The following is a 13,508-nucleotide window of genomic DNA, read 5'->3' as shown; positions in this document are numbered from 1 at the left end:
ACAAAAGCGTCGGACACCAGCCCTTGTGACCCCAGTCTCCGGAGACCTATCCAAGTCTACTGGTGGTTGCCTACTCTGAGGGGAAAGCAGGTCCACCCTTCCCCTGGGGGGAGAACTGGGCCCCACTGCCATGCTGACACCAGCCGTTCCCTGCCTCAATTCCTAGACCTTCAAGGTGGGCCTTCAGCTACAGGTTGCAGAAATGATTTTCACTCCCTTCTTGTGCATGTCCTGCTGTTGTCCTTCTAATATTTGACTGTGGAAGGTGGAAATAGTTGGCCCACAGTGTCTTGGGGCCTCAGTTGAAACATAGGTAGAAATAAATAGTCCATTTTTTAACTATCGTCTTTTGAGCTCTTGGCTCAAGGTGTCAGTTTCATACATGGTTGTCATGCTATCAGTCGAGTGGTCATATATCCCAATTTGTCTGGGACAGTCTAAGTTAATGCCTGTTATCCTCATAAAATTACCAATAGTAATCCCTCTTTCCTCAGGTTTGGACAATGAACTATAAGTTCACCGTAAGTATTAGGAGTTGGGGGTAGGTGCAGAAGAACCAGAGGCATCAGAAATCCTTAGGGGGACAGACTCTTCCAGTAGAGTCTCAAAAACTGGCTTTAATCCTGCAGGGAAGATCTGCATTCGGGGGGTGAGGTCAGTGAGGGAGCCTCTCCAGATGCAGGGATGCCCTCCTAGTGCTGGGGTAAGCCCAGTCGGGTGGGACATCTGGCTCAGGGAGGCTGATCTCTTCTCCCAATGCTGAACCTTCTTCCTTGTGAGCCTTTGCATGCGCGCTTCCTGCTGCTAGGACACTCCTTTCTGCAAGGACCAGACCGCCTGAACTCCTTTCCCCGAGTTTGGGGTGTGCATATGCATCGCGGCAGTGCTGGAATTTGCTTGTCTGCAATTCTCCATGAGGCCTGAAGCCTTCAGAAGACCTGATTTTTTCCATCCCCTTCACCTCTGTGTCATTCGCTCCTATCACAGGTCTTAGTACACAACAGGTCCCAGGTTAGTATTTGGCATTATTCAGTTCACTTGCCACAAGCATTAAAAGCCCTCAAAGCATGAGACACCAGAGCTCCACATACCTCACGGCTGTCTGCTAGGCACTGTAGTCATATACAGGCTGACTCCCTGTGCAAATGAACAGATTCTATAGGTAATAAATTTGAAAAATGAGAAGTATTTTTTTTAAAGGACTATGATCCATAGTAGCCCAGAAATGAATCAGCTTAATATCCAGTCGTGGCCAGATGGTTTAGATTATGGCTTGTATAGTATCCTGAGAAGGATACTATAGAACACTGACAAATATAATGAATATAAAGACTAAGTAGCAATGTAGAAAAATGATTATAATTAGTGCTAATTGGAAAAAAGGAAAATGCCAATTGCATACTTGCTACTCTTTTGACTACAGAATGTGTGTATGTGTGTGTGTGTGTGTGTGTGTGTGTGTGTGTGTGGTGGAGGTGGGATTCTAGGAAAGAATGGAAAAACACTGAGAAAAGTTCAAGATGGTGGGGATATTTTTTTTTTTACCTCTCAAAATTGGTTCTAATATTGACTTCATATCTTTTTTCCCCCAATAAGAAGAATATTAAAAGAATATTTTAAAACTAATCTGATACTCCGAAATGTTAAAATGATTCTCCCCGGGTGGTAGGATTAAGGAGAATTTTAATGATTTCTTAATAATTTCTGTATTTGCTTATTTTCTCCATTGAATATTTAACATTTATAATTAGACAAAAACAATACTGCAAATATTTACTTTCGTTCCTGTCTCACTTGGGCAGATATACTTGCTTCCCCATTGATCTTGGGCATGGCCATGTGACTGGCTCTGGCCAGTGCATTGATGGTGGACATGATGTAGCAAATGTATTTCGTGGGGGGGGGGGGACTGTACTCTTGCACTTCCGTCATTACCATGAAAAGAATACTTTCTGGATAGATTACCCAACCAAGAAAAATGAGAGACACATGGAACAGATCTAGACTAACCTTTAGCTTGGAGCCAAGACCAACTGAGTCCAGCCTAAATAGCTGACCCTAGACAACCCACAGATATGTGAGTGAGAAGAAATGAGGATTGTTTTAAGTCAGTGAGACTTGGGGCGGTTTGTACAGTATTATTTTGATAATAACTTGTGATAAATTTCTAAGCAAAATATTTCTCTTTTATCCTTGTCTCATCTTCCATCTTATAAATGGCATAACACAGAAGTGGCCCAGGCTTGGAGTGCCTGGATTGATTTTTAGCTTGGAGAAGTGTGTTAACCCGGGGAGAAATGAGACACTTTAAGAACACTAGAACATCAAAGGCTTGAAACAAGTGACAAAATGACACTAAAACTGTAGTGTTGTCCCTACCATCAACAGCATTATTAACATGTTGGTGAGATTCATCAATCCCAATTACCATTATGCCCAATTTGGCTTCCATATCAATGCTCTATGTTATTGTCATTCTTGTGGTCACTTTTCAGGGCTACAATTTACTGCCAAAAAGTGACAGGGGAGTGGGGTGGGAAATACAGGTTTCCCAGGCTATCTAAACACGGAGTGTTCTGAAATTTTGAGGTAGGCCACTTTGCTTCTCTGAAAGACCTACATTAGTATGGTAACAGCCTTTTTTGTTAAAGTGAAAATCTTCTTTAGATTTCTTTTGGTTGGCAAGAAAAGGGTATTAATATAGGTCTTCTGTAAAAGCAAAGTGGCATTAAAACAAACTTTTAGAAACCAGGGGATACCTGTAACCCAACCCCAAACCAACAATGCTGAGCTGCAGTATTTCACTTAATTTGTTGTTGCAAACAGTAGATTAAAAAAAGTTACAATTCAAATCCCAGTTGTCAGGACTCCAGGATGAGGCCAGCTGCTGGACTGGCTTCTCAGTGGATCTTTCTCTTCCCCAGAGATTTAGTGCACTGCAGAGTTAGCTGCCAGCTCTGCTGAGAGTTTGTGAGAGGCCATTCTCTCCAGGAGAAACCTAAAGTGAGAGGCACACTTCATCTCAGCCTCCAGAGGCCCAGGTGTGGGATGAGAAGGACAAGCACAAGGACATGGACCAGCCTGGGTAGCTGCTACCACAGCACTGCATGAGCTGGGTGTCAATCTATTTCTTGTCTGGTTTGAATCCCACATAGAGTTCCAAAGCATTTTCACCACCCTTAGATCATGAAACACATGGCCTTGCCTGAGATTGCTCCTACCATCATTTACAGAGTCTCTGGGTAGGTGGCTTGTTCAAGATGACAATACAAAGAAGTGATTCTTGCACCTGTTAGCTTGGTGACCTTAGACAGTCTACTCAAACTCTCTGAGTGTCTGTACAGTGAAGCTATGTTGTAATAACACCCACCTCAGAGGGATTTTACAAATATTAAGGAAAGCAGTGCTTTGGTGTTTTTTAGCTATTTGCTCAAAACAAAATAAAACGATACCCCAAATCTTGGATTACAATATTTGGTACATACATAGTACAAATTCACTGAAGAAAAAGAAGAGAAAGCGTTACCCAGTGTTCTACAATCCAAACGTACCAGTAACGTACTGATCCATAACCTTCCGATTATTTTCCTTGCTTGCACACACAGATGCACTTTTATATTCACAAAACCGGTTCATGCACACTATTTTATAATGTGTTTTTGCCTAATGAGTTATTATTAATATATCTCTTGCTAAGAAATAGGTCTACAACATGTGTGTTAGTGGTTGCATAACATTTCATTTTATGGACAGAATATATTTTTGGATGTCTGATCCCTGGCTTTTTAATTTTTAATTTCTTTTCTAATTTTTGCTCTTATAAGTAACTCTTTGAGGAAAACTCACGTACATAGATTCTAGAGCAAATGACTAATTAGTTTTAGAAGTAAATTTCCAGATGCAGAATTAATGGTTAAAACCACAAACATTTTAATGTCACGTTATATATATTGTCAAATTGCCTTTCAGAGAAGTTCTAGCAACTTACACAGTCTTGGTGGTGAAAGAACATGTCCATTTCACCATATTTTTGCTGAAACTAGGCCTTTATCACTTTTTAATCTTTATCTTTTGACAGATGATAAATGATATTCCATTGTTTTAATTTGTGTTTCTTTGACTACTATTAAAGATGAAACTATGTTTATATTTAGTAATTACGTTCTTGATTAAAAAATTTAAAAATTTATTGATATGCAGGAGCTGTTCGTTATTAGGGGATTTAAATATTGCCTTATGTGTTATAAATACTCTTCTTGTTTTTCATTTGTCATTTAACTTTATGGATTTTTTGACATTGTATACATTTGAAAATGTTATATAATGAAATTAATATTTGGAATATTTGGAATAGTAATCTGGAATACTCTTAAAATAATCTTTTTCAGGAGGACATATGTCTGTTATGTTTCTGAATCTTCGAAAAACTGAGAATAAGTTTCTGAGGCCCTCATGTAAGAACAAACAGTATCTTGGCAGTCAGAGCACTTCTGACACACAATCCTCAAAATCCTGTAGAGGTCATTCCACTATTTTCTAAAAGTTAGCATTGAGAGGTAAATCTGATGCCAAAAGGGTTTTTCCTTCTAGTAAGTACCCTGGTTTTTTTTTGTTGTTGTTGTTGGGCAGAATGATTGCAAGCTTTTTCTTTATATTTGGAATTAAAAAAAAAAAAAAAAAGGAAGACATGGTAAAGAGAGTCTATTTTACACTTTGGCCTGGTGCTCAGTGCAGATTTGGGATTGAAGACAAGGATTCCCTCAGCTCAAGCTAGTTATCTTTTATTGTTTATTTGGTCACCACTTGCTCTCTGCCTGACATGTTCTTTTTCCTGGGTTTCCTATTCAATCTCCAGAATGCATCCTGCATATCTCTTCTCTGAGTTCCAGAATTTCCCCAGCTGGAGGACTGGTTTGCTCCTCTGGTTTTTTCCACTGTCCAACTTGCTTGTCAATGCTGCCAATGGATTTTCACATCAGGTGATTATTGTTCTTTCTCCCCAAAGTAGTCTTTCCTGATGTCAGATTGCTCCTTTGTCATGGGTACAATCTCTTGTCAACTATGGTTGAGAACCTGAATTTCATATTGTACAAAACGCAGCAAGTTTTTTTTTTCCCCCCAAAAGAGCACTCTTCTTTTGAGATCATGAGCATTTGCTATATGTCCAGATGTTTCCCTGCTTGCTCATCTTTACAAAGGGAAGTCCACATCTGTCCAGTTTTTGGATTTGGGACAGGTTCAGTTGGAGTGTTTAGGTGTATGTGCAATTTCTCTAGTCTGAGAAGAAGGGGTCAAGGAAGAATTTATAATTCCTATAGTTGGATTTCTCTGGAGCAGAGTTTCAGGGTTCTTGGAGAAGGAGAAGGGAACCATGCCTGAGGTGGCCATATGACAAGGGCTTCCCCATTGTGCCCAAGTCTCCTTTCCACCCCGCAGAGGCATTATCCCCCTTCTCTAATGGACAGGAGGGTTCTTGTGATGAGCCTGTTGTGACAGTGGCCTCACATTTCTTATCACATTGTTTGAAATGAACGGAGTTGAAATGGCTGTGGATGTGCCTTTTGTAACAGATTTTGCTGAGGAGGGAAATCTGCACCTGTTTGGAGCTGGCATCGCATTTAGAGAGAGCAAGGGGGGAACAAACACAAAGGCCGGCACATCCGGGATGATTACTGCCAAAATTACTTACCAAAGACATCTGTGAAGCTGTGATCCATTCGGGAGAGATGTGAAAATGAGCCCCAGCTGAGTCTCCCAGCAAAATGATTCCCCTGGGCTGCGAACCTGGGTGGCACAATTTATTTGCATTATTTATAACTCAAGTAGTTTGGAGCCTCCAGATTGGGTGGTAAGGAGAGCAGATACCCTGGTGCGTATTCCATGCACAGAGCGTCATAACCGTGATGCATTGCCACTTTTCAAGTGTTGGGGAGACAGGGAGATCGCATTTAGGAGCTGAATGAGATTTCTAGGCCATCGAAACTGCTAGCTAAGCTGTACGGATGCAGGTGTGTTTCTTAGCTCAGCATAAAACCGCCGTGCAACCTCATGAGTGAATGACGGATGAATCAATGAATCAAAACTTTATCTGAACTCAGAAGTACGCCCTAAGTTTTGGTTTTGGAAACCACTCTCTTGAATTCTGTTGTAATTCACTTTAAGAATTAGGGATCTCATGGAGCAATTTGACTTTTCAAAGATATTATGGCCTTTTAAAGCCCTTAATCCATATACACAAAAGCACTGGGTGGACAATTCTGGCTGATTAACGGAAGATGAAGATATAAAGGTCTCTGCAAAACCCTATTTGGAGGTTAGGAATCACTTAATCCGCCTCCAAGGCCCATCTACACAATTCATTTACCCAGCGGTGATGCATGTACTCTTCTAAATCCCTTAAGATCCTGAAAGAATCAACTGATGCCTCCAGAGTCAGAGAGGGGCGCCTTTTCCCCTTAGCCCCAAGTCCCCCAATTCATGCTGGAGGGTGGTCTAGCCTCATTTCAGTGGCTCCCTATCCTGGGCCTCTGTGACAGCACTTGGCCACATAAATGGGGACTGAGAAGGCCCAGGACATACAGGAGGGGTTGGGATGGGGAAGTCCAAGAGGCTTCACACCAGGATCTTTCGCTTAGATCTGAGTTTATTTATTTATCAGTCATTTGTTCATTCATTCTTATATTCATTCAACAAGCATTTCTAAACTGCATAACTATGCACTGCGCTGGTTCTGTGCATTTTCTACGCCCCTCCCATCCCTCTGAGAGTTTAAAGACAATTAGACTAAGTTGATTGAGGGCAAGTACTGTATCACATCTGCTCAGGACAACTCTGAGCCAAGTATAGCCCTTGGTGCATAACAGGAACAGGCATTCAGGAAATAGCTGTCAAATGAATGAATGAATGAATGAATGAATGAGGAAAGAAAGAAAGAAAGAAAGAAGGAAGGAAGGAAGGAAGGAAGGAAAGAAAGAAAGAAAGAAAGAAAGGAAGGTTTTTTCAGTGTTAGAGAAAAGCACTGCCTAAACGTAAAAAATGATGCTACCAGAGGGTCTGATCTGAGACACTTTGGGTATCACCAGGCACATATTTTCAGTAGTATGTGGGTGATCATAGGTTTCTCCTAACAGTACTGGCAGCTCAGATGTCTGTGGCGTTTGGGCATTTAGAATATAGAGCTTTTGCTCAGCTATTTTTGGGAACTCCCAATGGCTATAACTTGGAGGTCTCTCTCAAGTCACCCAGATATGAATCTTTAGCCCAGTTGCCTGCCACAGGGATCTGTCAGCACAAGCCCAGATGCCTGACCTTGTCATGTATTGAGAAGGACATGGAGAAAGAGGAAACACAAGCATCTCTATTTGTCTCCTTATTTGGAGAAGCGCTAGGTTTCTGTTATCTTGTGCTCTCTCCTGCCGCCTTTTCTGGCATCATCATTCAAGTTTTCAATCCCCATGTAAAGGAGGCAGTCAGACAAATTCAGTTTTGCTTTTTCTAGATTCTGCCTCCATTTTCTACAAGCTTTCCCATGTCTTTTTTTCTGATTTTTCATGAAAATAAATGGAAATTGGTCAACTTTAAGCTGTAGCATCAGGCACTTCCTCACTTAGGTGGTCTGGTTGCTTCAATCTGACTCAGACTAGAAAAGAGTGTCCCTGTTGTGATAAGTACATTAACTCTACAATTCATACCTTCACAGAACTTCTTCTCATACGGTATTCCATCTTTTGGATCAACGCCCTTTAAAAGAGAAATGATGAGATTAGTAGTTTGTTTTTAAACGTATGAGAAACATACACTGAGGCTTTCCCTAGTGGCTTTAAAAGTACAAAGGCAAATCAGTGGATAAAACCCATTAAAGTCTCTTGAGCCCTTCATTCAACATAGCAACACTCTGTGTATAGTTGGGCTTTACAGAGCTGTGGCAAGAAGAAGGAGAGATCCAGAACCCCGACCATCTAGTCCAGAGGATGCCAGGCCTTGCATGAATCACCGCGAGGGGGCGCTGTGGGCCCACTGAGTGACAGGGACACAAGGTCAGAATGTGTTCCTCAGTCTCTGAGCTGGAGCTCTAAGGGCCCTGACATCTCCACTCCCTAAGGATTGATGCTTCCAGAGCACGGATTCTCAACAGGGCTGGTTTCCCCCCACCCCTACCCCAAGGGACATTTGGCAAAGTCTGGAGACATTTTTGGTTTTGATAATGGGGAGGGGGAGCGACTGGCCTCTAGTGGGTAAAGGCCAGGGATGCTGCTGCACATCCTACAATTTCCAAGGGACCTGAATTTCCAAGACTCCAGGAATTTGTTGGGATTTCTTCTATTGTTCTAATTAACTATTTGCTTTCATCCTCGATTTCGTATTTGTAATTTGGTACTCTTTTTCTTCAGAAGGACCCTCAAATCATATATTAGCTCAAGACTCCACAAAACATGGGTCTGCTGCATTGTCTCCAGATAAGTGTTTGGTTGAGCTTCCTCCTTTCTTCCCTTTCTCTTCCTGAAAGCTGTGAAACTGTTGTTCGCGGAGAGCAGGAGCACCAGTATTAAATGCCTTGAGATGTGGATAGTGGGGTAACTACAGGGTAATTTCCACCCTGCCTGACTAGCTTTATGGAATAGAAAGAAAATGGCTGCCTCAAAGAGGTGGGCCAAGAGGTTTTCTCCAACAGCTGTTTGGGTCGCTATAAAACTTTGCTAACAGCACTCTTCATTTAATTTCGCCTGACTCAACAAGGAATAAAGGGGTTAGATGTGGGTGACTTCAAGGGGCTGTGACTGACAGACCCTCAACTCTCATTACATCCCTGCCATATGTCATGTGAGATCGGAGTCTATACCTCTCTTCCAATTTGCAGAAAAAGGTTGCTTTCATCTGTTGTCTTCTTCCATAGGACTGACTAAAGCAAATAGGCTCTTAAGGAGGGCAGAATGTCAGAGAACAGGGCTAGATTTGAATCTAGTTGCTTACCCAAATGCCATTACAGTTTGAATCCTCATGTACATCCCAGTCGTCTGGCCTAAGAAGAAAACATCAACATTGTCTTCAGCATACACTTCTTGTCCCATGAGTGTTAGCTGAATGAATGAATGAACAAGTGCTAAGTGTCACTGATGGACAACAGGTTCTTCAAGGAGTGCCACACTGATTGTCAGTGGCACACAGAAGCCTCCACGTGGCCTCTGCCATCATCTCAGTTTTGGATATTTTCTGGGCACCATGGACCAACTCCAGTGGCCTCTATTCATGGACTGTATTGTGGAATGATTTTGATGAGCAGAGGGAATGAACCTGTAGCCCACTTTAGACAGATGAAGCCATTACAGTTAAGCTCTAAAATCCCAAACATCTGGTAAACTGAATGCTGCGGCCCTGCACTCACTGTTAAGATGAAGGTTGGCATATCTACTTTCTGAAGTCCGAGATGTGGCTGGCTGAACATCAGCCCGGGACTAAAATGTGACATGTGGTCCAGTCACAGGAGCCCTGTCCTCACTCCTCGGTCCTGCGCACAGACCTCGTGCAGGAGGCTGGACACAGGTCCCCATACCCTACGGACTCTCGTGTTCCTCCCGCTAGACTGTAAGCTCCATGAGGGGAGGCCCTACTTCATTTTGTCAACCGCCCGACACGAAGCAAAGGGCCTGGCAATGAGCAGGTGCTCCATGAGTGTTTCCTGGACAAATGAAGGAATGCTGTTCTTTCTTCACTGAGCTTTACTTCAGTGGAGACACGGAGGTCCCTTCTCTCTATAAGTACAAATCCCCTAGGCTCGGGTTGGAATGACGCCTCCTGCCTCCTTTTTAGAAGGTAATTTCCCGAATCAGTGATGAGCAGAGACGTACCTTCTGCCCGGGTATGCCATCTTGTTGCTGTCGTTGCAGTCTCTCCCTCGCCAGTGGTAGCCCCTCAGTGTCTGGAATTGAAGAGCACACACAGGAAGGGTTCATTTCTGCCCCTTGTTATCCACAAGGAAGGGCAGTCAGAGCTGTCCCAGGAGTACTGACATGTGTAATTCTTTTTTTTTTTTTAACCTAAAACATAGCTGTTTATTATCTAGTGATTCAAAATCAAGCTGTTGGCTAGACTGGGCTCTTCTCCGGAGGCTCTGAGAAAGTATCAGCTTTTGGGCTCATCAGGTTGTTGGCAGAGTTCAGTTTCTTGTAGTTGTAAAACCAAGGTCCCCATTTCCTTGGCTGTTGTCAGCCGGAGGTGGTTCTTAGTTCATAGAGTGCTGTCCAGTGTTTGCACATGGCCTCTCCACCTTCAAAGTCAGCAATAGCTGGTCAAGTCCTTTTTGTGCTTTGAAACTCTCTGATTTCCTCTTCTGCCACCAGCCAAGGAGAAAGATAGACTTTTAAAGAGCTCCTGATAAGATTAGGCTCACCCAGATAATCTCCCTATCTTAAGGCCAATTGAAAGTAACCCTAATTGCATCTGCATAATCTCTTTTATTGTATGACATAACAAAATCGCAGAAGCAACACCAGGGACAAAGATCATGGGGCCATCTCGAATTCTGCCTACTGCACATATGAAACAAAGAATAATAATAAAAATTCTCAATATATTAAAAACTCTTAAAAATAAATTACAGAGTAAACCCAACAGTAGAAAATACTACAATGATGTGAACAGGGCAAACCACAGAAGAAATATAAATGACCAATAATTTTGGAAAACACTCGATATCACAAGTACTCAAAAGAAAATTAAGAAAGTATTTTTCAACCATCAAGTTAACAGGCATTTAAGTGGTATTATCCACTGTTGGAAATAGGAATCTTCCTAGGGGACACAACTTCCTAAAGTTGTGCATAATTTTAACACAATAATCACATTTCTGGGATTTATCCAATGTAAGAAATCATGAATATGGACAATATTTAGCTCTAAGGATACTTTTCATTGTGTTTTATTCATTGTTATTTTCTTTCTGTTTTAATTTGTTTTTAATAGTTAAAAGTTAAAGCCAACCTAAATTTGGGGAATTGATAGGGAATTGATAGAGTAAATTGCAGTAAGAATATAATAGAGAAGGAGCTGAGATGTTCACAGAGCTAGAGGAAAATCAATTGAGACAGGTGAGGGTGGTGATATTTTAGACCAGGAGCATTTCTCCAAAAGAAGCAAGTGGTTTATGATTTTTTTTTAATGTTTTTTTATTATATTCTGTTAGTCACCATACAGTACATCTCTGGTTTCTGATGTAAAGTTCGATGATTCATTAGTTGCATATAACACCCAGTGCACCATGCAATACGTGCCCTCCTTACTACCCATCACCAGTCCATCCCATTCCCCCACCTCCCTCCCCTCTGAAGCCCTCAGTTTGTTTCTCAGAGTCCATAGTCTCTCATGCTTCATTCCCCCTTCTGATTACCCCCCCTTTCTTTATCCCTTTCTTCCCCGACCGATCTTCCTAGTTCTTATGTTCCACAGATGAGAGAAATCATATGATAATTGTCTTTCTCTGCTTGACTTATTTCACTTAGCATTATCTCCTCCAGTGCCATCCATGTTGCAGCAAATGTTGAGAATTCGTTCTTTCTGATAGCTGAGTAATATTCCATTGTATATATGGACTACAATTTCTTAATCCAGTCATCTGTTGAAGGGCATCTCGGTTCCTTCCACAATTTAGCTATTGTGAACAATGCTGCTATGAACATTGGGGTACATATGGCCCTTCTCTTCACTATGTCTGTATCTTTGGGGTAAATACCCAGTAGTGCAATGGCTGGATCATAGGGTAGCTCAATTTTTAACTTTTTAAGGGACCTCCACACTGTTTTCCAGAGTGGCTGTACCAACTTGCATTCCCACCAACAATGTAGGAGGGATCCCCTTTCTCCACATCCTCTCTAGCAATTGTTGTTTCTTGCCTTGTCAATTTTTGCCATTCTAACTGGCGTAAGGTGGTATCTTAGTGTGGTTTTGATTTGAATTTCCCTGATGGCTAATGATTTTGAGCATTTTTCATGTGTCTGTTAGCCATTTGTATGTCTTCATTGGAAAAGTGTTCATATCTTCTGCCCATTTTATGATTTATTTGTTTCTAGCGTATTGAGTTTGAGAAGTTCTTTGTACATCTTGGATACCAGTGTTTTATCTGTAGCATCATCGCAAATACATTCTCCCATTCCGTGGGCTGCCTCTTAGTTTTTTTGACTGTTTCCTTGGCTGTGCAGAAGCTTTTTATCTTGATAAAGTCCCACAAGTTCATTTTTTTCTTTTTTTTCTCTTGCCTTTGGAGATGTGTCATGAAAAAGGTTGCTTTGGCCGATGTCATAGAGGTTGCTGCCAATGTTCTCCTCTAGAATTTTGATGGATTCCTGTCTCACATCGAGGTCTTTCATCCATTTGGAGTTTATCTTTGTGTATGGTGTGAGAGAGTGGTCAAGTTTCATTCTTTTGCATGTAGCTGTCCAATTTTCCCAACACCATTTATTAAAGAGACTATCTTTTTTCCACTGGATGTTTTTTCCTGCTTTATCAAAGATTAGTTGCCCAAAGAGCCGAGGGTCCATTTCTGGGTTCTCTATTCTGTTCCACTGGTCTATGTGTCTCTTTTTGTGCCAGTACCATGCTGTCTTTGCGATCACAGCTTTGTAGTACAGCTCGAAATCCGGCATTGTGATGCCCCCAGCTTTGTTTTTCCTTTTCAACAGTTCCTTGGCGATTCGGGGCCTTTTCTGTTTCCATACAAATTTAAGGACTATTTGTTCCAGTTCTTTGAAAAATGTCATCGGTATTTTAATCAGGATAGCAATGAAAGTGTAGATTGCTCTGAGTAACATGGACATTTTAACTATGTTAATTCTTCTGATCCATGAGCATGGAATATTTTTCCTTCTTTTTGTGTCTTCCTCAATGTCTTTCAAGAGTGATTTATAGTTTCTAGAATATAGGTCCTTTACGTCTCCGGTTAAGTTAATTCCGAGATAACGTATGATTTTTGGTGCTATTGTAAATGGGATGTATTCCCTAATTTCTCTTTCTTCAGTCTCATTATTCATGTATAGAAATGCAACTGATTTCTGAGCATTGATTTTGTATCCTGCCACCTTACTGAATTGCTCTATAACTTCTAATAGTTTGGGAGTGGCTTCTTTTGGGTTTTCCATATAGAGTATCATGTCATCTGTGAAGAGAGACATTTTGGCTTCTTCTTTGCCAATTTGGATACCTTTTATCCCTTTTTGTTGTCTGATTGCTGTTGCAAGGACTTCTAGTACTATGTTGGCTAATAGTGGCGAGATTGGGCATCCTTGTCGTGTTCCTGATCTTAAGGGAAAGGCTTCCAGCTTTTCCCCATTGAGAATGATATTCGCTGTAGGCTTTTCATAGATGGTTTTTATGAGATTGAGGAATGTACCCTCTATCCCTACACTCTGAAGGGTTTTATTTTTTTTTATTTTTTATTTTATTTTTTTTTTTAAAGATTTTATTTATTTATTCAACAGAGATAGAGACAGCCAGCGAGAGAGGGAACACAAGCAGGGGGG

General features: G+C 41.4%; 1 protein-coding gene across 3 annotated transcripts in view; it reads right to left on the bottom strand.

Moving 5' to 3' along the window:
• AOAH (acyloxyacyl hydrolase) overlaps positions 1-13,508 on the bottom strand; it is a 176,864-nt gene that overhangs the window by 80,238 nt on the left and 83,118 nt on the right. For all 3 annotated transcript variants that reach the window (XM_040644102.1, XM_008686500.2, XM_008686501.2), the window contains exons 8-11: positions 9,846-9,916; positions 8,971-9,019; positions 7,692-7,740; positions 5,690-5,784 (exon numbers count right to left, since the gene is read on the bottom strand). In XM_040644102.1, coding sequence (XP_040500036.1) covers positions 5,690-5,784; positions 7,692-7,740; positions 8,971-9,019; positions 9,846-9,916 — 264 coding nt within the window. The remainder of the gene's footprint in view (positions 1-5,689; positions 5,785-7,691; positions 7,741-8,970; positions 9,020-9,845; positions 9,917-13,508) is intronic.

This window comes from Ursus maritimus, unplaced genomic scaffold (genome assembly GCF_017311325.1).
Source record: "Ursus maritimus isolate PB19 unplaced genomic scaffold, ASM1731132v1 scaffold_3, whole genome shotgun sequence".
NCBI lineage: Eukaryota > Metazoa > Chordata > Mammalia > Carnivora > Ursidae > Ursus > Ursus maritimus.
This window is presented reverse-complemented; position numbering and strand designations above follow the sequence as displayed.